The sequence below is a fragment of the Eptesicus fuscus genome, chromosome 1, assembly GCF_027574615.1.
Source record: "Eptesicus fuscus isolate TK198812 chromosome 1, DD_ASM_mEF_20220401, whole genome shotgun sequence".
Classification (NCBI taxonomy): Eukaryota; Metazoa; Chordata; class Mammalia; order Chiroptera; family Vespertilionidae; genus Eptesicus; species Eptesicus fuscus.
Genome location: NC_072473.1, coordinates 124103024 through 124129959, shown reverse-complemented (window position 1 = coordinate 124129959; position 26936 = coordinate 124103024). Strand labels below are relative to the sequence as shown.

The 26936-nt window shown below is 50.9% G+C and overlaps 1 protein-coding gene across 1 annotated transcript; it reads left to right on the top strand.

The window, feature by feature from the left end:
- The first annotated feature begins 36 nt into the window (after positions 1-36).
- BCAP31 (B cell receptor associated protein 31) lies at positions 37-25826 on the top strand. Its single transcript, XM_054711552.1, has 8 exons — positions 37-119; positions 1158-1293; positions 4117-4217; positions 10889-11036; positions 22463-22598; positions 23462-23579; positions 24324-24424; positions 25455-25826. The coding sequence occupies exons 2-8, from the start codon at positions 1202-1204 to the stop codon at positions 25491-25493; spliced, it is 735 nt and encodes a 244-aa protein (XP_054567527.1). The 5' UTR covers positions 37-119; positions 1158-1201; the 3' UTR covers positions 25494-25826.
- The last annotated feature ends 1110 nt before the right edge of the window (positions 25827-26936 follow it).

Sequence of the window (26936 nt, the reverse complement as noted above, 5' to 3'; positions counted from 1 at the left end):
AGGGGCAGCGCCCTGTCTGCGCTTCCGGTTTCCGGCTGCGGGGGAAGGGGCGTGGCCAGGGCCAGGGTGGGAGAGTTTGGCGGCAGCGGAGGAGCGTGCTCGGTTCTGTGAGAAACTCGGTGAGCGGGGCCGCAATCCTGTCTGGGCTCTGGGGCCCGCCCGGGTCCCCTCTGTTCTTCGACGACGGGGAGCGGCGGGCAGTGTGGAGAGGCCCTGGGGTCGAGGGCCGATCCGGGAGTGCGGGGGCAGGGTTGGGCTGAGGGAAGTGGGGGCGGCGGCGGGCAGAGCTCCGCTCCGAGGGCGTGAGGGCCGGCTTCGGTGTCGGAGTGCGGTGGCCTAGCCCCTCCGGAGGAGCCTTGGGCCTGGGAATTGGGGCGGAGGGGGGGGGGGCGTGCCGGGTTAGGGCCACGTTGAGGCGCCTCCGGGGAGGCTGTGGGACTGGCCGACCGCGGGCCGCCTGGAGGGTCTCCTCAGGCTTCTGAGGAGACAGTTGCTTCTGGAAGTTTCTCTGGATGGGGCCGTGAGGTACTTAGTCGAGACCTGCATTTGCTCTTGGCCCTTGGTGTCGCTTGACTCCCGCCCTCTAGGAGTCGCTCTTGCGGGCTTTTCGAGGTACTCCGAGTCCTCCAGTCCCGTTGGAGGCAGGCCCCGGCAGTCGGGAAGCCTTGTTAAGCTCCGCTCTAGCCCCAGATTGAGATGCTGGTTTTAGGGAAGGGCCTCCCGGGGCGGGGCGGGGCGGGGGGGGGGGAGTGCCCTGGCTTTTGGAGAAACTGCGTTTCTGAAATATTGCCGCCACGGAGCCATCTGGGAGCTGGGAGTCTCCGCCGAGAGCTTCCCGTATCTGGGAAGGGAGCGGGGCCTGATGGATGTTGAGAAATTTTCTCCTGTCTATATAATCTTTGTTAAAAACACGTTCCCACTTAAACCGGTACCAGGTGTCTCTTGGACTTAACGGGGAAAGGAATTGTCCAGAAGGTGGCTCTGGACATGTTGACGCACATACTGGAGGGGGCAGCAAAGTAACTCCGCCCCGGCAGGTGGAAGTTGGGCCGGCCTTTGTGCACGAATGCTCAAGTCTCCCTGCTGAGTGGAGCCCCTTTTCCCGGGTAGCATGGCGGTCCAGTTTTCATGACTCCTGTTCGTCCTGTGCCCTGTAGGAAAGAAGCTCACATTTCCCTGTTGGAAATCTTCTAGCAACAGGATGAGCCTGCAGTGGACTGCAGTTGCCACCTTCCTCTATGCAGAGGTCTTTGCTGTGCTGCTTCTCTGCATTCCCTTCATTTCCCCCAAAAGGTATGGCCTGTGGAACAAGCAGGCAGGCATATAAGAACGAGACTGTTGCCAAGCCCCAAAGCTTATGTGTGTAAAGTTGGTCGACCCTGGAATCAGGGCCAGACAGAAACAGGTAGAACGTGTCTGGGGTGGGGGGTGGCAGGGGTTGTGTTTATTGCCAGCCTTCCACACCGTTCTGCTTTGTCATATCTTGCTGAGTTCCTTTCCTGTGCACCCTGCCCCTGGGCTTCTGAATGCCCCAAAGGGGAGAAGACCTAGCTCTAGTTACGGTTCTGGGAATGAGGCCTTCCTGCTTCCTCTTGGGTCCCTGGGGTTTGGAGGATGGCAATGTGGGATCCAGAAGACTTGCACCACGGGGTCACGTTGCTTATTTGGTGACTTTTGTCCCACTAAACTAGCCTCACTGGCATTGCGTAGTAGCCTCATGAGCATTACTCAGCCTATGCAGGGTGAAGCCATATTCTCTTTCAGTGAACAGAGGACCTGTTAAAAGTTAATCGGAAATTAATTTTTAATTGCATATAACATATGAACACATTCTGACTTAAATTAGAAAATTACAAGTGAGGCTGAGTCTCCACAGATATATATATTTTTTTGTTAATCCTCACCCGAGCATATTTTTTCCATTGCTTTTTATTTTATTTTATTTTTATAAAAAATATTTTGCCGAAACCGGTTTGGCTCAGTGGATAGATCGTCGGCCTGCAGACTGAAAGGTCCCAGGTTCGATTCCGGTCAAGGGCATGTACCTTGGTTGCGGGCACATCCCCGGTGGGGGTTGTGCAGGAGGCAGCTGATCGATGTTTCTCTATCATCGATGTTTCTAACTCTCTATCCCTCTCTCTTCCTCTCTGTAAAAAATCAATAAAATATATTTAAAAAAAATATTTTTATTGATTTCCGAGAGGAAGGGAGCGAGAGAAAGAAACATCAATGTGAGAGAGACATATTGATTGGTTGCCTCCCCCATGTTCCCTGACTAGGGCCAGGAATTGAACCTGTGACTCCTTGGTGGGCTGGCCCATGCTGTAATCACGGAGAATACCAGCCAGGGCAATAAATATTTTTTAAATCCTTACTTGAGGATATGTTTTTTATTGATTTTTGGAGCGAGAGAGACAGACAGACATTGACGTGAGAGAGAAACATCCATCAGTTGCCTCCCATATGTGCCCGACCTGGGAATCGAACCTTCAACCTAAGTATGTTCACTGATGGGGAATTGAACCCACAGCTTTTTGGTTTATGGGCAGTGCCCCAACCAACTAAGCCACCTGGCCAGGGCTCCAAAGAGATTTTTTTAAACTGTTTTTAGCCTGGCCCGTGTGGCTCAGTTGAGCATCGGCCCATGAATCAGGAGGTCATGGTTTCATTCCCGGTCAGGGCATATGCCTGGGTTGCAGGCTTGATCCCCAGTAGAGTCCTGCAGGAGGCAGCCGATTGATGATTCTGTCTCATCATTTATGTTTCTCTCTCCCTCTCCCTTCCTCTCTGAAATCAATAAAAAAGTGTTTTTAAAAAAAACTGTTTTTAGTGAAAATGCATATACCTGATGTGATACTATAGAAAGTATATAGCACTACCTAAGGAATGTTTTTGCCAAAAGCCATATCTTGAATCTTCACACCTTATACAATTTGTAGGAAATACAGAAACGGAGGCCTCCTGGGAGCTGTGGGAGCTGCTATCCGGGAGGCTTTGTAGGCTAACAACCTGGTTTTTGCATAAAGTATAAATTGGGAAAGAAAACAAAGGAAGGGCTCATAGAGTAAGAGAGATACTTTTCTCTATCTTTTTTTTTGATACTTTTCAACTAAATACAGAATAGGAACCTTGTCTCTGGACTCAAACAAGCCAGTTATTTAAAAATGCAACAATTGGACTGTGGGATTCTGGCTCTGATAGTGAGGGCTACTTACTGATTTTTTTTAAGGTTTGGTGATGGCATTGTGATTACATTAACCATTTTCGAAGGCTCTTCTCTGATAGAGCTACATCCTGAGGTATTTGTGGAGGGAAATGAAGGGAGGTTGGGTCTGCTTCATAATAATCCAGGGTGGTGGGATTCTAGATGAACCAAGATTGCTCACATGGAAAAACGACTTCAATAATATTTATGCGACAAGCATTTTGAAGACTACATAGAGAAATCCAGTGGAAAGTAAGTTGCCCATTTCCTTCCCCAGTGACTACCAGTGTTTACGACTGGTGTTCTAGAAATTTCTATGTATGGACAAGCATCTTTTTTTTTATTATTTTTTTTATTTTTTTATTTTTATTGAGGTATTATATGTGTACATATCTTACTATTACCCCCCACCCCACACCCACACATGCCCTCCCCCCCCAGAGTTTTGCGTCCATTGTTTATGCTTATATGCATGCATACAAGTCCTTCGTTTGATTTCATAACTCCCCCACGCATCTTTTTTTTTAACCACTTAAAATTGTATTATTGATTTCAGAGAGGAAGGGAGAGGGAGAGAGAGAGAAATATCAATGATGAGAGAATCATTGATCGGCTGCCTCCTGCATGCCCCCCAGTGGGGATCAGGCCTGCAACCCGGGCATGTACCCTGACCGGGAATTGAGCTATGACCTCCTGCTTTATAGGTCGACGCTCAGCCACTGAGCCATGCCAGTTGGGCTTAACCACTCTTGAATGGATGTCATAAATTGGAAAAATGCAAGCAGCTGAGGCTGAGTCTGTATGGTATATTCAGCCATTGGAGAAGACTGCAAAACTGGATTTCTATTCTTAAGACCCAGAGCCCAAGTGTGTGCTTTCTCTACAGCCCCTGTCTTTTGTTTTCTTCACAGATGGCAGAAGATATTCAAGTCCCGGCTGGTGGAATTGGTAGTGACCTATAGCAACACCTTCTTTGTGGTTCTCATTGCCATCCTTGTGCTGCTGGTCATTGGTGAGTGAGCTATGGCTGAGGGCAGCTACCTGACCTAGACCCTTGCTGTGGCCTTTGCTGTAAAGCTCTGTGCCATGTTTCATGTGTAGCTTACAGTTTTGGCTTTTCAGAGACAGACCACTTAAGTGTCTCTGTCCTTCTCTTGGGGAAGAGACTTTCTTCCACCACAAAAAGGGTACTTGGCAGGGCCTTCACTTTGACCAGCAGTCTTTGTGGACCCTGTGCTGACCACTTCATGTCTCTGGGGCAGCTCCTCTGGGGCATTCCAGAGCTGAAACCAAGAGAAACTTCACTGGCCCTTGCTGATCTTGGTCTAAGTCAGTGATGGCGAACCTATGACACGCGTGTCAGCACTAACACGCGTAGCCATTTCTGATGACACGCGGCCGCGTGCCGAGGATGAAACATTTGCTGCTCCTGAGGATGAAACATTTGCGACTAGAGTCTTGGAGTTACTTTTTTCCTCAAAGTGACACACTACCCGAGTTATGCTCAGTTTTTTGGCGAAGTTTGACACACCAAGCTCAAAAGGTTGCCCATCACTGGTCTAAGTAGTACTGCTCTCCAATCACTTAGACCAGGGAGCCTCAAACTTTAAACAGGGGGCCAGTTCACTGTACCTCAGACCGTTGGAGGGCCGGACTATAGTTTAAAAAAAAACTATGAACAAATTCCTATGCACACTGCACATATCTTATTTGAAGTAAAAAAACAAAACGGCAAAAACACCCGCATGTTTGAGGACGCCTGACTTAGACAGTAGCATCAGTCTCTCCCTCCATGCCTGAAATAGGCCATGATTAGGGGAATGAGTGACCAAGTAGACGGGGAGCCAAGCTGGGGCAGAAGCTGCTGTGTCCTGTAGTATAGGGATGACCCAGAGGTCTGGCAGCATATCTAGGGAGCAGATCCCAGACCTCTCCGGATCTGGGTCAAAATTCAGGTCTTTCCAGGTTCTTCCAGCTCTGCAGTTCTATAAACCCCACACTGAGGTGCACACCAGCAGGGGCTTGAAAGACAAACTGGTCCTCAGGCATGCCAGGGATGGGGGTCTGGGGCCAGGTGGTACTAAGATGGAAGGCAAACATTTTGCGACATTTTGGTAGCATGATTATTCAGAGACCAGCAGAATTAGTGAAGCTTGGACTCCAAAGTATTGGCTCGGCTCTGCCACAGACAGTGGTCCTGTCTCCAAGGTGTGATGCTTGCTTAAGCTCAGAGCACTCCTCTCTTCCCAGTCCACGTCAGAAATGCAGCAGGGGAGCCCTGGCCGGTTTGGCTCAGTGGATAGAGCGTCGGCCTGCTGACTGAAGGGTCCCGGGTTCGATTCTGGTCAAGGTTCGATTCTGGTCAAGGGCATGTACCTTGGTTGCAGGCACATCCCCAGTGGGAGGTGTACAGGAGGCAGCTGATTGATGTTTCTCTCTCATCAACGTTTCTAACTATCCTTCTCCCTTCCTCTCTGTAAAAAATCAATAAAATATATTAAAAAAAAAAAAAGAAATGCAGCAGGGGATCCTGGCTGGTGTGGCTCAATTGATTGGGCGTTGTCCGGTGCGCCAAAAGGTCACCGGTTAGATTCCTACTACTAGTCAGCACACATGCCCAGGTTGCAGGCAGCTGATCTGTTTCTCACATTGATGTCTCTCCCCCCTCCCTCTCCCCCTCTCCTCCTCTTCCCCTCCTCTTTCCCCTCCCTTCCTCCCTCTCTAACTCTCTAAAATCAATAAAAAAACAACAGCAATAAAAAACCAGCAGGGGGTGTGGGAGGCCAAGGGGCCCTAGTTTAGGGGAACTTGCATGGCCCCACCCACTAGCTACTGTGTTAGGCATTTCTCTTTCCTAAATGTCTCAGGGCCTGACAGGATGTGTTCAGGCAGGACTACCTCTGCATAGGCCAGGTGTGGCCTGCTTATTCTCAGCCATGTAGGGTGGGTGCCAGCTGCCCGCATACCTTGCTGTTGAAATCCTTGGTAAGTCTCCACCGTGAGGTACCTCTTTCCAATCAGGGTCCTCTCCCTGAGCAGCCTCTGAGCCCGCAGGGGTAGGGAATATGGACATCATCCCCTGAACACGAAAAGCCAGGCTTTTCTTGTGCTTTTGCTTTTGAATGTGGGGTAGGGGTAAGAATTGGGATGGGGAGGGACTGTGCTAGGGGTATTTCCTCTGGGCTTTTGCGCTAGGAGCTCTCCATTTCCTAACACACCCAAGTGGGCCAGGAAGGCCCCTTACAGAGAACCCAATAGTTAGCAAAGGCGCCATTCTTCTTTTTTGGAGTTGGGGAATTGCTCGAAAGTTCTAGAGAGACAAATCCCGCTATGATGACAGGCTGCTTCCTGCCTTAATGTAAGAATCGTAATCTAGGAAGGTCTGTAGAGTCTTCTACAAATATAAATGTCAGCTAATAGTAAATACTAGTGAAAGGTGATGGGCATACCAGCTAGAGCTGTAGTCCTGGCTGGCTCCTAGTCTTCAATGAGAGGGGCCTAGGGCAGATCTGACTGGGGAGTGGGCTTGATGAGCGTCCAGGGTCAACTGCCCTGGGCTAGAGGCCTGAGATAGGGAGAGCAGCATGCTGTTGTGTGACTTGGGCTAGTATAGCTTAACACCATCATCCCCAATCTGCTCTTTGCCGTAGGCCAGTGTGGTCTTTAAGGTGGTGGGGTTCCTAGTTGCTGATGATAGTGTAGAAAAATATGCTTTTTTTAAATCACAAAAATAATATTTTTAAAAATTCAGAAACTTCACCTAAAAAGTTAAAACTCTTCCACAGTTCTGTCTCACCATAGTTCCATATCTCACAGATAACCATCATTAATGCTTTATTGCACAGTTTCATGAGCATTTTCTGTGCTGATGTCTTTATTAACATACTACACACTGTGTTGGAATGTGCATTTTTCCACTTAATTGTATCTTAGACATCTTGTTACAGCAGTTTCATTCTTTTTAAAGATTGTGTAATATAGTCGTCCCTGGGGAGTTGGTTCCAGGACCCGCATGAATACCAAATTCCATGGATGCTCAAGTCTCTTATGTAAAGTAGTGTAGTATTTGCATATAACCTATGCACACCCTCCCATATACTTCATTTCTGGATTATTTATAATACCTACTACATACAGTGCTATGTAAACAGTTGTTACACTGTATTGTTTAGGGAATAATGACAAAAAAAGTCAGTACATGTTCAGTACAGACATGACCATCATAGGCCTAACTACATAATACACAATAGCAACAATGCAATATTTTTTTCCAAATATTTTTGATTCACACTGGGTTGAATCCAAGGATATGGAACCCACAGATACGGAGGGCTGACTATACAGGCATACCTCAGAGATATTGTGGGTTCAGTTCCAGACCAATGAAGTGGATACCACAATAAAGCGAGTCACACAAATATTTTGGTTTCCCAGTGCATATAAAAGTTAATGTTTACATTATACTATAGTCTGTTAAGTGTATAAGAGCAATATGTTTATAAAAGTCATATACCGTATTTTCCGGCGTATAAGACAACTGGGCATATAAGACGACCCCCAACTTTTCCAGTTAAAATATAGAGTTTGGGATATACCCGCCCTAAAAGATGACACCCATATAAAAGGGGCACGGTATCACTGTATGGACAGCGTATAAGATGACCCCCGACTTTTGAGAAGATTTTCCTGGCTTAAAAAGTCATCTTATACGCCAGAAAATACGGTAAATACCTTAACTAAAAATACTTTATTGTGATCTGGCCGGGTGGCTCATTTGGTTGGAGTATTGTCCTGTGCACCAAAAAGGTGACGGGTTTGAGGCACAGTCAGGACACAAGCTTAGGTTGTGGGTTCGAACCCTAGTTGGGACGTATACGGGAAGCAATCTTCAATGTTTCTCTCACATTGATGGTTCCCTTTCCCTTCCCCTCTCTAAAATCAATAAAAACATATCCTTGGGTGAGGATTAAAATTTTTTTATTTTGCTGTTAAAAAGGCTAACCAGCCAAAACCGGTTTGGCTCAGTGGATAGAGCGTCGGCCTGCGGACTGAAGGGTCCCAGGTTCGATTCCGGTCAAGGGCATGTACCTTGGTTGCGGGCACATCCCCAGTAGGGGGTGTGCAAGAGGCAGCTAATCGATGTTTCTCTCTCATCGATGTTTCTAACTCTCTATCCCTCTCTCTTCCTCTCTGTAAAAAATCAATAAAATATATTTTTTTAAAAAAAGGCTAACCATCTGAGCCTTCAGAGAGTCATAATCTTTTTGCTGGTGGAGGATCTTGCCTCAATGTTGATGAAAAGTCATCTGTGAGGTAGTTGTATTCTATCATATGGTTATACTGTAATTTAATTCCTTTTTTTTTTTTGTTAATCCTCACCCAAGGATATTTTTCCATTGATTTTTAGAGTGGAAAGGACGGGGAGAGACACACAGAGAAAAACATTGATGTGAGAGAGACTCATTGGTTGCCTCTGGGGATCGAGCCTGCAACTGAGATAAGTGCCCTTGACCAGAATTGAACCTGGGACCCTTTAGTCCTTGGGCCGATCCTCTGTTCACTGAGCCAAACCTACTAGGGCTAATTCCTTCTTTATAGGCATCCTAATTTTATTGCACATTTATGCAAGTGCTTCTGTAGGATAAATTCATGGAAGTGCAATTGATGAATCCAAGGGAACGAACATTTTAAATTCTGTGTCTTAGTTTGGGCTGCTGTAACAAAAATACCATAAACTGGGTGGCTTAAAAAAACACATTTATTTCTCACAGTTCTGGAGGCTGGAAGTCCAGGATCAAGGTGCCAGCAGAATTGGTGTCTTGCGAGAGCCCTTTTCCTGGTTTATAGACTACTGCCTTCTGTGTCCCATGGCAGAAGACGGTGAGGGATTTCTCTAGGGTCGCTTTTATAAGGGCACTAATCCCATTCATGAGGGCCTTGTGCTCATGACTTAATTACCTCCCAAAGGCCCCACCTCCTAATATCACATTGGGGATTAGTATTCCACATAGGACTGTGAGGAGACAGGAACATGCAATCCATTGCAAATAGGTGAACTGCCCACTTTATACCCCTGCTAATAGCATTGGAGAGTGCTCACTTTAACATACAGATTTAGCCCTACCCGGTTTGGCTCAGTGGATAGAGTATTGGCCGGCGGACTGAAGGGTCCTAGGTTCGATTCCGGTCAAGGGCATGTACCTTGGTTGCGGGCACATCCCCAGTAGGGAGTGTGCAGGAGGCAGCTGGTCGATGTTTCTCTCTCATCGATGTTTCTAACACTCTATTCCTCTCCCTTCCTCTCTATAAAAAATCAATAAAATATATTTATTAAAAAAAAGATACAGATTTAAATGTTTGTTAAGTTGATTTTTAGAAAGAGAGAAACTGATGTGAGAAACATCGATTGATTGCTTCCCACACGCACCCTGATCAGGGATTGAACCTGCAACCTGGGCATGTGCCCTGACTGGGAATCAAGCTGGCAACCTTTCAGTGTATGGGATGAAGCTCAACCAAATGAGCCACACCTGCCAGGGCAAAATACAGATTTAACATAAAGGTACCAGTAAGGAAAGGTAGGGTTTTATAATGTAAAATCCACTTAAAAACCAAGCAGTCTCAAGCCAGGAATTAAGAATCAGACAATGTCCATACAGTGATACCGTGCCCCTTTTATATGGGGGTTGTTAAAGAGCCCTCTTTAGGTAGGTCTTTATGTAGTGATTTAAAAATATTGTGTCTGGGTGTAGGGGAGAAAGCAGTAGCTATGGGATGGTTCCATTTCTATTATACAAATATAGATGTAAAAATATTTATAAACGAGTACTGTATGTCTAACAACGGCTCTCAGGAGCAGAGGCTGTTTACTATTTAGGAGTTACTTGCATGCCCTCTGTGCACCCTAAACTGTGCTAGGCCCTGGGGATTTCTGTTCTCATTGAATTTTTAGTTTAATTTGCGGGGGAGACACAATAAACCTATAATTAGGGTAATTTCAGATAAGGGTGTATATTACCTAGAAAATAACAGGGTAATGTGACTGAAAATGACAGCTTTAGATATGATGGCCACATATTGTATACCCTGCTGGAAGTGATTGTGTTATGGGGTTCTTTTTCCACATTTCTGGAATGTTTGAATTTTTGATGAGCACAAATGCCTTTTGTAATTTACCAAGTAAAATGGTTTAAGTAATAAAACCCATTATAAAGCTTAGAGATGAAAATCCTTGAATCTTTAGCAGGCATCCTCTGGTTTTTGCCTCCTAGGCAGCTCATACTTCCTCAGCAGTCGTTTCCATAAGCAGGACTACCCTGGCTTATCAGTGGGGTGGCTGGTGGCCTGCCTGACTTGAGACAGACAGAACCCAACATTGGGGGGACCATGGGAAAGGGGGCTGCTCCTGGCTAGCAATGCCTGACTTGGTTAGCATCTTGACACAGAGCAAGCCTGTGGCCTGGGTAGAATGGGGCCAGGGAGGGATGTGAGAAAAGCTGGCGGAGCGAAAGGGTCTGATGGCAGAGCTCTGATGGGCATTCCATGAGGTGTGTGTAGAAGGGGTGATAGCGGGAGATGGTTTGAGGGAATCGAGACCTCCCCAACTCACACTGTCTCAGCTGGACAGTCTGGAGTTGTTGCAGAGGGAGCTAAACCCTGGGTCTCCTCTCTGTTCCACCACAGATGCTGTACGAGAGATTTCGAAGTATGACGACGTGACAGAGAAGGTGAACCTCCAGAACAACCCTGGAGCGGTGGAACACTTCCACATGAAGCTTTTCCGTGCCCAGCGGAATCTCTACATTGCTGGCTTTTCCTTGCTGCTGTCCTTGTGAGTGGGGAGGGGTGAGGGACTGTGAGGGGACCCCTGGGCTGTGACCTTGATTCCTCAGTTGATGGCCTTGAACCCAAGGCTTGTCTATGTTAGGGGATCCACACAGTTTCCCCAGAGGCCTCCGATTTTCCCCCTGACCTCCAGAGGCAGCATAAAGAGTGAGACAGGACTGATTGGAAGGTTAGAAGATGCGAGTTCTGGCTCTGCCACAATTTGCTCTTAGGGCAAATGCATTAGCCGCTTGCTTTCTGTACACAGTGTGAAGTAAGTGAGATGTTTCCCTCCTCTGGGAGAGGCAGAAGGTTAAACTGGTTTCTTGCCTTGGGAGGAATGGGTAAAGGCATGAAGGGGCTGAGACTGTGTCCCTAGGGCCTTCCCAGATGTTAGACCTCTAGGAGTACATTCTGATCCTTGGCAGTCTGAGTGTTTGTTTCTTTCCTTTTTTTTTTTTTTTCTTTTGTAAAATTGAATGCCTTGATCACGGTCATGGGGTTGGCTAGTTGGGCAAGACTAGACTGATAGAAAGCACCTATTTGAGCGTGGGGCTGGTTTACTGCCTCTTGCTCACAGGGGTTCTGATTGGGGCCCTGGCTCTTCTCAAGTATGCTGACTGCCAGGGGGTAGACATAACACTCAGGCCAAGGGCTTCCAGAGGAATCAGGATGGCACTCACTGTGCGGGTACTCAGAAGCAGGGTGAGTGTGTGGATCCTTGGTTAGGCTGGGATCTCCCACCACCCATTACCTGGACATCCTTTTTCACTAGGCATTAGAATGACTACCTGTCTGGGTTTCAGTTTTGCAGAAAAACAGTCAGTTGCTCAGGTGAGCCCGCCCTCTCTGGGTCAGAGTTGGAAAAGTGGCAGGGGTGGTGCTGGAAAGGGCAGACAGCTCTTTAAGGTTAGCCGACTGATCAGAGTTGGGAAATGAGAAGGCTGGGAGGAGTCGGACACAGACTCTAGAATTTTAGGGTTTCTGGAACCTCTGAAAAAGATGATGATCTTGTAGGCTGAGACGGAAAGGGAGGCAAAAACAGGATTCTGACTCCATCTGCAGGGGAGCTGGGAGGGGTGGAGTGGGACACGATGGCACTGCAAGTCTGAGGGCCTACAGAAGCACTCAGGGCTCCCCAGCCAGCTCATATCTCATCTGAAAGATAGGAAGGACAGGACGAAAAGCAAGGACTGCCCCAGAAGAGCACACGGAGCTTAAGAATAGTATCAGGAAGGCGGAACCCTGCAATGAACTCTGGATTGTGAAGCACGGTGTAGGACATGGGAGAAGAAGTCCCCTTAATGTTTCTGTGTCAAGTACAGAATGGTGGGCAGGGTCAAGGAGGCATTGGGATGAAATGATTGAAATCTCAGAAGGGTAAAGGTACGCTGAAGTGCCCAGCTACTCAAAATGACTTAGCTTCCACTTGTGCTTGATGACATTATGTCTGGAGGATCTTGTAATTGTTTGTAGGTGGAATTGCGGGGCGGGAGAGATTCTGGAAGACTACAGACAGGCAAGCATCCCAATTTCAAAGGGAGGAGAAGATAGATGAGATAATAACCAGAATGGGAGGGTCTGATTCTGATCTCAAGCCATGTTGTAGAAAGAATAGCTTGTGCGCTTTTAAGGCAAAGAGGCATCATTGGCGACTACTCTGAATTCTTTAGAGAGCCAGTTCTCTTAGTCTGCCCCCGCCTTCTGTTGAGTTAGTATATGTGGGTTTTCGGCAGAATGATTGCCAGGCTCCAATTCAATTTTTATGGACCAGGTGCTGAAGTGTGGCCCCATGCTGCCATAACTGTGCCATTGGGCGGGGTTTTAACTCCCATGAGTGGCTGCCCCATGGATCAGTTCCATCCAAATAGAGGCCTCAGAGCTTGTGCTCTACCCCCAACCTGCTCCGTGTTCTGTGCTGAGGACGGTTGTCATGGTGAACAGATGCAGGGAGATATGAAAGCTAGGAGGAAGTGAACAGCAGGTAGGTTCGCTGCCTCTCAATCCACAGTTGTCTAAGTGGGGTTGATTCCAATGGGACTTGAGTTTTTAAAAGGGAAACATTTGTAAACGTGTGTATAGATTCATAAAGAGCTGTGGAAATAGGGCTGAACATGAACTTGAAAGACTTGTGGTCGTGGTTCATTGCATCTCACTAAGAGTTAGTGGCTGAGCTACTGCAAAAGCTGATGAACCTCGGTGCCCTTTAGTGAAGGCCAGGTTCTATGGGCCTTCTGATCCTGTTCCAAGTGTCTGTGTCTCTCTTACTGTTTGTCTCTTCTTAGTCTGTGTTTGTACACATCTCCCTGAGAGGCACGGATTCAATACCTAAACCTCCGTAGGTACTGGCTAAGTTGGGAAGGAAGGCAGAGCAGGGTGGATAAGTCAGGAGTGACAGGAGACTGGCTAGAGAGGGTTTTGAATGAGTTTGTACCCAACCTCCATGTGGTAAAGCACTGTGTTTTTCCAAGGCTGCTGTGCCATGGTCAGAATTGGGTGTTCATATTTGGTGACAGTGCATGGGATGGAGTAGAGCATCCTGGGAGCAGGGAGACCAACTTGGGGGTCGCTGGAGTGAGAGATGCTGGCAGCCTGAACCAGGGAGTGGTAGCATAACTTGAGAGTGAGGGACAGGTTTAAGAGGTTTGATGGGAGATAGGGGAGCAGCTAACAGGGACATCAAACCTTTGAGGCTGACATGGTGGCAATTCTGCTGTGGGCATCTGCAGAGCAGCAGCTGAGGCAGAAGCCGGAGGACCGCCTGCCTGCATGCATACATGGGAGGGAGGGAGGGGGGAGGGAAGGGGAGGGGAGCCAGTGAGGCCCATCAGAAGGAACGAGGAAATCAGGGTGAAGGAGGGGAAGGTCAGCAAGATGGCATGTGTCTCAGTCCAGAAGCCCGAGGGTGATCTGCCTTTCCCTCTGTCTTACACATGTGCTCCCCCTGCTCATATATATATATGGTTTTAATTGTGGCAAAATACATATAATATCACACTGACCATCTGAACCATTTCTAAGTGTGCAGGTCTGTAATGTTGAGTCCATGCACACTTTATACAATCAACCTCCAGAATTCAGTTCATCTTGTAATATGGAAACTGCTCCAGTTCCACAGCCTAGGCATGTCTCCTGAGTGCTTCATCAGTGTCCTGAGAGCCATTGTCATGGTGAGGCTTCCTGCTGCCATCCTTGTTCCCCTAGCCAAGTGACCTTTCTGTCATCAAAACCGATTCCACCACCCCCTGCTTCTAGTGCTTTCATTAACACCTTTGATATATATGCCTGGCACCCAGATCCTTTAGGACATGACCACTCCCTGTAGCCTTCCACAGCCCCTGCTTTGGCCTCTCCGTGTCCGAGCTCTGGCGGCAGGAATCCCAGGGGGGCTAGTGAAGAAATACTATTAGGCCCCCAGAGGATGCAGATGCTACATGATGAGATTGGGCTTTGGAATTGGGCCTGGGTTGGAATCCTGTGTCTTACTGGCTATCTGTGTGACTTTGGGTAAGTCACTTACCCTCTTTGAGCCTTTTCCCTTATCTGTAGAGCAGGAATGAGGATACCTCTCTCAGGTGATTAGTGTAAGGATTGAGGTGACTCAGGTCATGGTTGCAGCATCGTGACTGGCACTTGGGGAATGTTTAATAAATGGTAACATTTATCAGTATCACCCCAAGTAGTTATAGAGTTTTGTGGGATTTTTCTCACGTGTGTGGTAGGCTGTGTCAGCCCAAGTAGGGAAAGGAAGAAAAGGCCAGGTCTTGGTTTTCAGGGGTCTTATGTTCTGGGTTGGGCATGGGGTGGTAGCAGAGTAGAGTAGGACAGAGAGGACAGGTATTGCATCAAGAGCAGAGGGTGGGGGAAAGGCTTTCCCAGGTAGAGGCCAAATAGGAGTTGGAGCCATGAAAAGAAAGAGGAAAAAGAGTTGGAGGCAGGCAAGCTGAGATGTCTTTGGGGCCCTGGGCATCCAGTTGGATGATGCTACGGAGTTCTCAGCCCATAGCAGACTGCTTGCTTAGTTGAAACACACATAGAGGCAGAATAGGATGCTCCTCTGAATGTCAACCAGCTTTAGCAGTAAACGTCCTCCAGTCTTGTTTTATCTGCCCCCATCCCCCACTGTGCCCTGGCTCTGGATTATTTTGAAGCAAATCCCAGATGTCATGTTTACAGGCAAAATAATATTTTGGTTTATTGCTTTGAAGGGAGATGGTTGGGCATTTTCCCATGCACCGAAAGGTTGCTGGTTCAATTCCGGGTCAGGGCACATGCCCAGATTGGGGGCTTGATCCCTGGTAGGGAGGCAGCCAGCCGATCATGTTTCTCTCCCTCTCTCTTTCAAAATCAATAAAAAAAGTTTAAAAAATAAATAAGCACGCTAATACCTCTCCTACAAGAACTTTACAGTAATTCCTTAATAATATAAACTTATGAGTGCCTGTTTACATTTCCCTGATTACCTTGCTGGGTTTTTTTTTTAATATAATTTATTTGTTTATATTGGTATCTAACTGAGGTATTTTTAAAAATCCCAGTGCTCAGGCCTACCCAAAGATAGTGATTTAAGTGGAAGGAACACTGCTGTAGAAGGCCAGCCAGAGGGATTTTGGGTCTTTAGTTCCACTTGATCCATGCATCTGTTGGCTGCCATAATTTTCTAAGAATACAGTGATAATAGCACTTTAGATCTGGGCTTTTAAATTTTTTTAAAAATATATATTTTTGTTGATTTCAAAAAGAGGAAGGGAGAGGGGGAGATAGAAACATCAATGATGAGCCCTGACCGGTTTGGCTCAGTGGATAGAGCGTTGTCCTGCGGACTGAAAGGTCCCAGGCTCGATTCCGGTCAAGGGCATGTACATTGGTTGCAGGCACATCCCCAGTAGGTGTGCTGGAGGCAGCTGGTCGATATTTCTCTCTCATCAATGTTTCTAACTCTCTATTCCTCTCTCTGCCTCTCTGTAAAAAAATCAATAAAATACATTAAAAAAACATTAATGATGAGAGATAATCATTGATTGGCTGCCTCCTACAGCCCTCACACTGGGGATTGAGTCTGCAGCCCTGGCATGTGCCCTGACCAGGAATTGAGCTGTGACCTCCTGGTTCATGGATCAATGCTCAACCATTGAGCTACACTGGCCAGACTTAAAAAAATAGTCTTAAAAAATATTTTGTAGAGAGGATGGAAGGAGGTAGGGAGAAGAGAGGGGGGCGGGAGGAGAGAAACATCAATCAGTTGCCACTGGTTCGCACCCTGACCGGAAATCAAACCGCAACCTAGATATGTACCCTGACTGGGAATTGAACCCAGGACCTTCCAGTGCACGGGACATCGCTCCAACCAACTGAGCCACACTGACCAGGGCATGGTAAGAGCCTTTTTAATAAGTCCATTGACTTCTAGTCCCCACCAAGCCAAACTCACCCAGCTACAGTAGTGTGCCAGTGTCCTATGGGTGCTGCACTTAGGAAGGGCACTGATGAAGGGGGTCTGCAGGACAGTGTGTGTGGGGGAGTCTTCCCTATGAAGAGTCTAAGAAGGATTATCTGACATGCATCAGAATGAGCATTGACTTTAAAATAGATTGTCTGTTCAGCTACTTGATTTGGGCTGAAGAATTCTCCTCCTCACACTAAAAACAAACACTGAATGAATGACCTTTGGGGCTCAGTGCCAAGCCAGCAGGGGTTCCTTCTTCCTGATTCCAAGTTCATCAAAAGCTTACCCTTCCAGGAAGGCCTCTTTCTCTCAAGAGCCTGAGGACTCCAGCCTCTGGCCTAAAGGCAGAGGGTGAGGAAGTGGAGAATAGGGTTCTGGATGGGAAGCGACCATCGGGCTCCTCCAAACCCATCTCTGCAAGACGGAAACAGTCGCTGTGAGGAGTGTGGCTTGTGTAACTGGGAAACTGCCTTTGGTGGCCTTCATATTGGACAGCGTAGGTGAAGCCACCTCTTGTCCTTGATTCTTTCCCCACCCCCAGGCTCTGAGCACACCGGGCCTCCTGCTGGAGGCATTACTTGTTTTCCTTTGGACTCTAGGACCTTGCAGGACACATCCAGGGGTGACGGCCCCTTCCCTGCCACTGCCTTCAGGGTTACTTCTCCATAGCCAGGTGGGCTAACAGCATGTTCTAGCTGGAGTCAGCTAGTCTACGAATATCTTTGGGTTGTCTGACCTCCTTCAGTTGCTCTCTGTCCCCCAAAATCCATTGGCTGGTTTTGAGAAGGCACAAAACCCCTGGAAACATAGCTTGCTCCTGTCCCCCAGCACTCTTCAGCTTAAGAGGGTGGAGGATAGGCAGTCGCGGGAAAGACTGCATACCCCTGCCCTGTCCCCCTCTAGCTGACTTTTTTGTTGTCAGGGTGGCCAACAACCACCTGGGTCTTTAGCTGGAGTTGCCACAGGGATGTTTCCCCCTCCGCATTTTCTTAATATATATTTATTGATTTTTTGAGAGGGATAGAGAGTTAGAAACATCAAATGAGAGAGAAACATCGATCAGCTGCCTCCTGCACACTCCCCACTGAGTATGTGCCTGCAACTAAGGTACATGCCCTTGACCGGAATCGAACCTGGGACCCCTGAGTCCACAGGCCGACGCTTTATCCACCAAGCCAAACCGGTTAAGGCCCCCCTCCTCGTTTTCTACAACCTCTGCTCCAGGGCTGAGAGGAAGGCTGAGTGTAGATGCTGAGATTTGCTCCAGCGGCCCTGTGGGAGGATTGTCCCTGGATCTGCTTTGCTGTCTCCTTATTTTCATTACTCCAGGCTCTTCGGAGTGAGAGTTTTCCTGGGGCGGCTTCTGCCCTCTTACAGTTCTATGCCTGAAGCCGTTTCCTGGGGTATCACCTGGCTTCTGTTTCCTTGTTAGGGCACCCTCCTGTTTTCTTGGACCGCTGGGGGCAGGTTCACCCAGAATCCACCCACCCTGGGAATGTAGTCAGCTTGGAGAGTCAACAGGTGGCGCTGTGGCGCCAGCTTCCCACTTGTACTGGGCAGCAGGGTGAAGGGGAGCTGCCCGCCCACCTGTGCTCTGGTGGGTCCCGAGGACTGAGTGACCCAACTCACCTGAGGGTGTGCCACCTAGGAGAGGTCCCTGGTAAATATTAAGTGGGAAGGATCAGCAGCAGGGATGGGGGGGCCACCATAACCATAGAATATTCCAGTCGGGACTTGGAAGGACCTTCCCCCTTGCTTCTGTCCCACTTCCTGTTAAGCCCACAGGAGGGAGACAGGATATGAAGCACGTCTCCCCCACTTGATATGGTTGGCCTTGGTTCTCCAGTGTCCTTACAGAGACTCGCTTTCTCCTGCCTTCTCTTGTTTATTCAACCTTTTATAAAAGCACGAGAGTCCCGCTCAGTGTCCAAAAACATCTTACCAAGAAACTTGTGTTGAATTCAGGTATTTGAGGGTGACATTAGTCTGCCAAGGAAACCTCTGGATTCTCAAGGTTCGTGTGCTGGCTTTTCCCTCTGTCATTGGGGGCATTTAACCCAAAACCTGGGTCCCTCTATCAGCCATGTTTCTTTGGGAAATCTCTTTGGCTCCTGAGTTCTGTCTAACCCGTTGTCCAGAAATGGGTAGCTAAGAGCAGTTACCCTCGTAACAGTGTTTGGGTGGTAAAGCAGAGAACGATGGAGGCTAACCAGCAAGAGAGGGAGAAGCAGTACCTCAACATTTTCTTCAGGATGACACCTCCTGGGCTGTTGAGACTTGGAGAGTCTGAAGCTCAGCATCTTCCATCATGGGCACTGAGGGGACACACAAGGATGCATTGATGTGTTTGGGAGGGGCTGGGGGAGTGTTGGAGCTGGATCTTGATGGGTGAGTGTAGGGCAGGTGCAAAAGCATGGGGCCTAGTGTGTGAGGGGCAGTGAGAGTTCTAGAAGGCCAGCTTCTGGGCAGGCCTAGTTGGCCTGCTAGGGAGCACTGCTCTTGGCTTAGCCTGGGGCTCTATGGGAACACCCAGTGGATGAGGTCCAGGACACTGGTTCTGCTGCGGCTGTGGTGATGAGTGCTTCCCAGAGTGCCTTCTCAGCTCCCACTGCAGCCGCCAGCCTAGCTTGCTCATCCACACGGGCCTGACTTGGTGGCTTTCTGCCGCTCTTTCCTGCCACCCTGTTGCTGCACGGGCAAGCTCCGTGTCCCGTGTCCCCCTCAGTGCAGCCCGGTCAGGGAAGAGCCAGGGCCCCAGACCTGCATTCAGCCCTGGCTTGAGGTGCAGCCTCATACATGTGAGAGTGGGGAGGTCATCTCAAGGGCCTTGGGGGTCCATCTAGAGATCAAAGGTGCAGTCCCTGGTCCCTGGGCAGCCAGACAAGGAACAAGCGATGCAGAGCAATAAGGAGAACAAGCCAGACGAACGCAACTGGATGGGGCACAGGGGAGGGTCAGGAGAGGCTTTTTGGGGCCTGGTAGGAATTGAGCTGGGTCTTGAGTCATCAGCAAGAGTTCACAGACAGAAGGGGAGGAGCCATTGCAGACTGGAGCGCTGAGTGCAGGGGCAGGGAAACAAGGCAGGTGAGAACCTTGCATGTTCCAAGAAGGGCCAGGGGTTTGGTGTTACTAGAGCAGAGAGCTGTGTGCCCGCCTGAGGCTGAGGGCAGGTATTGGAGGGATGGAAGCAGAGGGGTGACATGATTGGATTATCTTGTCACAATCCAGCTCCAACACTCCCCCTGCGACCCTTCACCCCCCAGCCCCTCGCAAACACATCAATGCACCCTTGTGTGTCCCCTCAGTGCCCAATCACTCTGGCTTCCCTTAGGGCATGTATTGCCAAGCAGTACAGTCAGCGCTAGGGAAGAGGCCAGTTAGTAGCTGCTAAAACCACCCAGGACAGAAGTTGTGATGGGGATGACTTGGGAAGTTGTCTGTCTGGAGTTGAAAGGGATAGGACTAGACAATAGCTTGGGGGAGCGGTGGAGACCTGAGAGCTTGGGAGGTGCAGGGGCGATCTGGCCCTTGTGGACAGGCTGCATTGGGTATGTCTTGGGGACACTCAGCAGCCATGGTCTAGTAGGCATTTGGGCATAAGGGTCTGGGCTGAGATAAACCCTGTTAGTGAGGAGGTTGGCAGGCAGCCAGGATGCTTGAATCAAGGGCAGGGGAGGATTCTGTTAGCTGCTCCAGTGCTGCAGAGTGAACCCCCTCCCGTCCACCCCCCCCCCCCAGGATTCCAGGGCGCTCCTTGGATTGGGCGGTTATGGCACTGGTGGACCTGCTAGTGGCTTGGCCAGGCTGTGGCCTAGATTGGCATAGGTTTAGGAATAGAGGGAGGAGGAGGAGGGGGAGTGGCTTGGGTTAGCAGGAGGGAGAATGGTGAGGAGTGAGGTTCATGGAGGGAAGATTTGCCCAGAATCTTTCTGGGCCGGGTTGGAGAAACAGGTCTAACAGGAAGGGGGGGAGAGGACGTGGATGGCACAAAACATGGCCTGAAACACACGGGGCTGGGGGGTGCCTGCCCTGCACTGAGAGGGAGATCCTAAGAGCTGCAAGCTGATGTTGGGGGGTGGGGCGAGCAGGCTAAGGCTTCAGGAGGACCATGGACGGCTCTTGTGCTGGGTTCTGTATTTTCCCAGGCTCCTGTTGGCAACCCTGCTGCTCCATAGCTGGGGATGGGCTGGGAGGGTACCCAGGAGAGATGGGCCCCTGCTGTGCTGCTGCTGTCATTGCTGCCGCCACCACCATCCTGGGCCCAACCTCACACAGCACTGCTGGAGTCCTGCCCGAGTCAGCTGCCTGCCCAGCATTGTTGGTGGGGCGGTTAGGGAGAAGTGTCACCCTTGGGCTTGCCTCTCCAGCTTTGCTTGCTGGGTCCACCAGGTGGCACACATGCCCTCCCCCCTCCCTGCTCCAGCTAGGGATTGGCCTAAGGGCTCTGTGCTGGGAGGTTGGGGCTTAGTCAGACTTGCCTTTCTTTCTGGGCCCCTCCAGTGACTTCCACTGCCTCTTGAGTCAGGTACGTCTTCTCTCTGGCTTCTGGGGTACCCGGGAACTCCCTCCACCTCCAGGGCTGAAGCCCAGTGGGGGGCAGGCTGGTGGGCAGGCAGGGGCTGAAACAGGGAAACCTGAGCCCTGGGCCACGAGGTCCCGGCTGCTAATTTTAGAGAGCACATGTCACTGGAAACTCTCCCCTCCTGCCAGGAACCAGTGGCCTGGCTCTCCCAGTACTGCCATGGGCCCCTAGAACCTGTCCCCAACCCAGGAAGCAAGGTGGGCGTCTCAGGTCCCCTGGAGCCTGCTCCCCTCTAAGTCCTTGTTTTTGACATGGCGTCTGACGACCCAGGCTCTAGGTCCTAATCTGGGAAGTGCCGGGTTCTGGGCCCTCGGTCCTGGGTGTCCTGTCAGCGAGAGCCTGCCTTGTTTACTTGCTGTTCCCTCGGGCTGCCTGAGTAGCAGGTGTCCACAAGAACCCCAGGAAGGCCAGCTGGCGGGTCTGGGCAAAGCAGGCTTTCCCAAGGCTCCTGCACATACCTTGTGTTCCTCCAAGCTATGGCTGGCTTGGGTCCCCGCCCCAGATGTGTGGGGAGAGTTGTCTTGTCTATCCGCACCCCTCGGTTTTGACCATTTGAGGGTGACTTCAGGAAATGGAGCAGCATGTGCCCCCAACTGCTGCCTGTTTGCCTCTTATGGCTTGGCTGGCCCTGATTCTTAGTCTCTGTTCCCCTAGCCTCAGAGGACCTCAGTGTGGCAATGTTATCTAACAGATGTGTTCTAGCAGCTGCCTGTAGAACATGTTTGGGATGGGGGTGGGAAGAAAAAGAGCCATTTCCATTTCTCTCAGTGGGCCTGGGAGTGGGTCCTTGAACATTTAAAATGTATAGCTGTTTCCAGTTCAGGCCTTGGGGTCAGACAGACAGGAGTAGGGATTCTAGCCACGCCCACTTCTGGCTCTTGACCTTGACCAATCAGCCGCCTTAACCTGTTGAGCCTCAGTGTCTCCCCTGTGAAATGGGGGCAATGATCTCCCCTACCTCACATGATAGGTGTAAGGATTTGGCTGGCTTTTTGGAAGCGCCCCCAGTCACTAACTGCTTGTTTAGGGCGAACCTGACCTTGCATTGAGGAAAATAGCACTGTTCTGGCTTCTCTGGCACCTCTAGGTCCTGACCCGGAAGGTGCTAGGTTCCAGGCCCTTGGGCTGTAGCTCACCCCACTTGGGCGTCCTGTCAGGCTCCTGTTTCCTGTGCCTGCCATTTGGGGGAAGTGTTACTCATTCTGGTGCAAAGGACAGCTCCTGGTCCCACCTTTTCCCTCGTGTTGCCAGATCCAGGCCTGCAGCGTCTCGTTCGGCTGCCCTGGCAATCCAAGAGGACAGGTCTCGGCTGGAGGCAGGCATGGGGCGGGAGCAACCAAGAGAAATTCATGTCATCCATTTTCCCCTCTTTCTTTTGCTCACTTCTTTTTGTAAACATTCACAGCCTGCTTAGACGCCTGGTGACCCTCATCTCTCAGCAGGCCACGCTGCTTGCCTCCAATGAAGCCTTTAAAAAGCAGGCAGAGAGTGCTAGTGAGGCGGCCAAGAAGTACATGGAAGAGAATGAGCAGCTGAAGCAGGTGAGTTCTGCCTGCCTGACCCCATCATGTGACATTCTTGATGGGCCACTGTGAGCCTATCAGTGACACTGGTTATTGGAAAAGCCGAGGAATTGGGTGGAGGGGCAAAGGGGCAGTTCTCAGTGGGGGCGTGTACAGGAGGGGTGTGGGGGGCTGGGAGCGAGAGGCGGTGCTCTTGCTGCTCTCACCTCTACCTGCTACATTTAGGCCAGACTCTTTCCTGGTAAAACTGGCTCCCTAGTGAGTTGAGCCCTGTGCTGTGACCAGTGGGCAAGTTAACACAGAAGAGCATTGCTGTCAGCTGGGGACGAGGCAGGGATGGGGTGTAGCCAATCCTAGAAGGTCTGTGAGTGGAGGTGAGGTGTGAGCCAAGCTGGGAAGGAGGCTGATGGGCTTGGATTCCGGGGCAGGATAGAGTTGGACCAGTAGGGCCGAGTTTGGGGCTCCTTGGCCAGAGTGAGCTGTGGAGCCTGGCGGGGAGGAAGGAGGAGCATTGGTCACTTGGGAGTGACTGGCAGCCATCCCCAGATGACAGCAAGGTGACTCATTGGATGGACTGGTAAACTCTGAGGAGCTGCTGAGAAAGGAAGCAGGGCTAGGGGCCAGGGTGGGCAGGGTGTGTGCCCTGTGAGCTGCAACAGGTGGCCCTGCTGGCTCCGGCCTTTCCTGATGGCTAGGAACAAGCAGTGGCCCAGTTCCGTGCTGACATTTCCGAAGGGGCAAGTGCCCAGGCAGCTTGAGGAATCACAGCTCAGTGGGGAGGACGGTGCTGGAGTGCCTTCCTTCCTCCCCCACCTCCTCCCTCTCTCTCCCCCTCTCCCTCCCTCTCTCCCAAGTAACCAGGCCCTTGGCACTCTTCCTAGGAAGCTGCTGGTGGTGGAATCAAGTTGGATGCCAAGGAGACGAAGTTGGAGTTAGCGAACAGTGACTTGCAGGCTGAGCTGAAGAAGCTGAAGGATGAACTGGCCACCAACAAGCAAAGTGAGCATTGTCCTCAGGTGTCCCCTGGCCCCCAGAAGTCTGGAGCCTCCTCTGGTGGCTGCTACTGCTCTCGTGCCAAAGTATTAATAACAAACACGCGGGCTCAGGAGCTGGGTGTAAACAAACAAGTGACGCCCTTATCATCCAGCTCAGACAGCCTGTGGGGCTCGGTGATTTAGCGGTGCACGCGGCGGCCCGCTGAGGGAGGGCCCTGGGAGTCACAGAGGCCTGAAAACTAATTCAGAGCATCTCGCCCAGTGGCAGGCCTGGGGTACGGGCATTGTTGTCACCAGGGGCTTGCGGTAGGGAAGGAAAGAACTCAGGAGGCTAAATGAGAGCTGGTTGAGATGTTCCCCAAAACCCCACAGCAAGTTCCCAGATGCTCCCTTCCTGAAGGCCTCTCCTGTCCTCAGCTTCCAGGCTGGGGTTCTGCTCCCTGCCTCTTGCTGTCACTCCAATATTCTCAGAATGTTTGTCCCATGCCTTCAGACTTCCTGAAATCACCCCTGCCGGAAGCCACTCCGGGTATCTTCATTAAAGGAGCTGGTGGTCCTTGGTATTTTCCCACTTCCCTCAGCTTAGTTGGCCAACTTCCCCATTTGGGGGGCTGTCAGGGCATCCCGCAGAAGAGCTTTCTTGAGAAGAGTGGTCTCCTAGACCTCACTGGGGACAGATTCAGGGTCTGTATTTGGTGTCAACACAAGCAGGGTTTTCTCTGCTAATCCCCATCTTTTCATCACTTAGAACTAGAGAAAGCTGAAAACGAGGCTCTGGCCATGCGGAAGCAGTCCGAGGGCCTGACCAAGGAGTATGACCGCCTGTTGGAGGAGCACGCGAAGATACAGGTCAGCATGCCCCGGCCTGCTCTGTTGGATGGGAGGCCCCTCTGCACGGAGGACGTCGCTGTCCTCCTGCTGCAGGCCCTTCAAGAGGCCCTGGCAGTAGGGGCTGCTCCCTCTCTTTCGCTCCCCCTTTCTCCGTTGCTGCTGAGTCTGGGCCCAGCAGCCTTTACTTGGGCAGGAGGGGTGTGGCCTAGCAGATGGCAGCCACTTACTAAGGTGGGCTGGGCCTCATGCCCAGCATCAGTGTCGAGAGGAGCTCTTTCCCTGTGTGATCCCCATCCCTGGTCTGGTGTCCACTCCAGTCCAGTCCACTGAAGGAAGGGGCCTCATCACGAAACAGGCATACAGGCAACTCCAGGACTGGCCCCTGGCCTTTACTCTGTAGGGGCTGCAGGGTGCTGTAGGAGCAAAAAGCCGGGGCATTGCAGGCTGTCCCCAGCCCAGCAGGTGCTAGTCACTGCCATCACCTGTGCTCCCAGGCCTGGTCTGAGCCCTCAGAGTAGCTGCATCTGGAAGCTCAGATGGCCTGGAAATCGGGCATGAGGGCCAGGTTAACACTCCTAAGTTCTGACAGCTTACCTCGGTGCTTGGCAGCCCAAGTTTGGGCACCACAGTGGTCGAAGAGGGAGGGCCTAGCTCCCAGAGGGGGCCAATAGCCTCAGTGTAGGGCAGGCTTGCCGGCAGGAACTATAAAAGGTGTGTAGAGTTGGGAAGAGCCTGACCTGGAACTTGGAAGGGACTCCGAAAGGCCTGGAAGCTGAGCTGTGGGCATGGGGGCAGGGGTGGGGTGTGGCCCAAGAGGAGGTGTTGGTTTGGGGCCAGCTGGTGTTAGGGTTGAGGACTTCACTAGAATGAGGCTAATCCCACCCTTGCAGGCTTTTGAGTCCTGCTGAGGGTGGAGACTTTTGTCACCTGGATACCTGTCATTTGGGGAAAAGGGGTGCCATACCTGGCCTCTGGGGTGGAGGGGACAGAGGGCAAAGAGGAGGAGTGTGCCACTCCAGTGCTTTTTTTGATTTTTGTCCCTTTTTAGATGAAGATAGATGGTCCCACGGACAAGAAGGAGGAGTGAGGGCACCTCCTGTCCACCTGTGGCCGTGGCCTGGCCCGTGTTTGCTGCTTCCTGAGGGCCAGTCCTCCTTCGGTATTTGCACTTCCTGTCCCTCACACTGCTTACAGTTTCTTGTTCTCCCAGAACCCCACTGGGGCCTGGATTTTCACCTGCTCAGGATGAAAAGGCGGGCACCTGGAGCCCTTGCGGTGGGGCTTCCTGCTGGGTTGAGCCCCTTTTTGTGTTGCTCGTCCATGTTTGGGGTTCCAAGGCCCCTTTTCTCTGGTCCTGCAGGAGGGTGGGTGGAGCAGGCAGAGTAGTTTCTTTTGGCAATAAAGGTTGTTATGAAGTGTCGGTTGTGTATCTGTGTAACAGGTTGTGAGGAGGCCTCTTTCTCCCCCATCCCGGAGTGATAACTCAGAGACCCCCAGTCTAAGTTCCACTTTATGGCCACTTGGGCTGTGTCTGTCCTGTTGGTCTCCCTGGGGGTTGGCCACTGGGCCCAGGGGAGCTAGATTCCGTAAACTGGTGGGTCCTCCCAGTGGCAGACTCGCCTGCCTCTGAGTCCTGTTCATCACATTTAGGACAGACAGAACGTGGCAGAGTGCCACTTGTCACTCCCTGTCCTCCCCGCCCTCCGAAGGTTTGCAGGATGACCTCTGAGTAATGCCGGCTGGGAGAGGAGTCTCGCCCTTGGCAGTGACCTATGACTGGCCCAGGGCAGAGCTAGGAGGAGGGGCGGGGCTCTGAATTGGTTGGGTGCAGCTCGGAGAACATGGCAGGTATGCCAGTCTGGAGAGCCTGCTCCTCCAGCCTGCTGCCCCCCAGCACCCCTCTAGGCTGGCTTCTGCAGGTAGCCTCCGTGGAGCAGGGCCTAGTACTTAGGGTCAGCCTGAGGGTGGGAGTGGCTAGGGCTGCCAGCCTGAGGACTGGGCAGGGGACCTGGAGAGCAGATGGGGTGGGTGTATTCTTTTGGAATTGGGGGGTTCCCTGAAGATGGTGATGCTGCTGACCAGCCTTGTGCTTCCTTCCTCCTGCCCCGACCAGGCCCGATAGCTCCCTTTTCCAATGTCTGTCTCTTCCCACTTCTCCCTGGGTGGTGCCTGCTGGGGAGGGGCCCACAGGTGACACCCTCTGGTTGCTATGCCAAGGCTAAAGGCTTGTCCCGCTTTTCCAGGAAGTGTTCCCTGACGACCATGGTCTTCTGAACTCACCCTTCAAACTTCTAGAGGCCAGAGTCCAACCAGTGTGGCTTTGGGTTCTTTCCTGGTCAGCCCCAGGTGGCCTCTGAGCCCCCTTGGCATCAGGCCCTGGGCTGGGCAGAGCAGAGGAGACTGCCTAGCTGGGGCTGACAGACTCTTAGAGGTGGAAAGTGAGGCACCCACCTAGTCTCCAGCTGCGGTATCCAGCCCCTCTGGCTGCTCCTGAGTTCTTTTCCTCCAGCAGCCTTCCTCTCTGAGAAGA

What these genes read in the sequence shown, in the direction of transcription:
- BCAP31 (XM_054711552.1), top strand. Translation starts at nt 1,202, where the DNA reads ATGAGCCTGCAGTGGACTGCAGTTGCCACCTTCCTCTATGCAGAGGTC. An exon ending in TTTTCCTTGCTGCTGTCCTT is followed by an intron (nt 11,037 to 22,462) that starts GTGAGTGGGGAG and finishes AAACATTCACAG; the next exon opens with CCTGCTTAGACGCCTGGTGA. An exon ending in ACTGGCCACCAACAAGCAAA is followed by an intron (nt 23,580 to 24,323) that starts GTGAGCATTGTC and finishes TTCATCACTTAG; the next exon opens with AACTAGAGAAAGCTGAAAAC.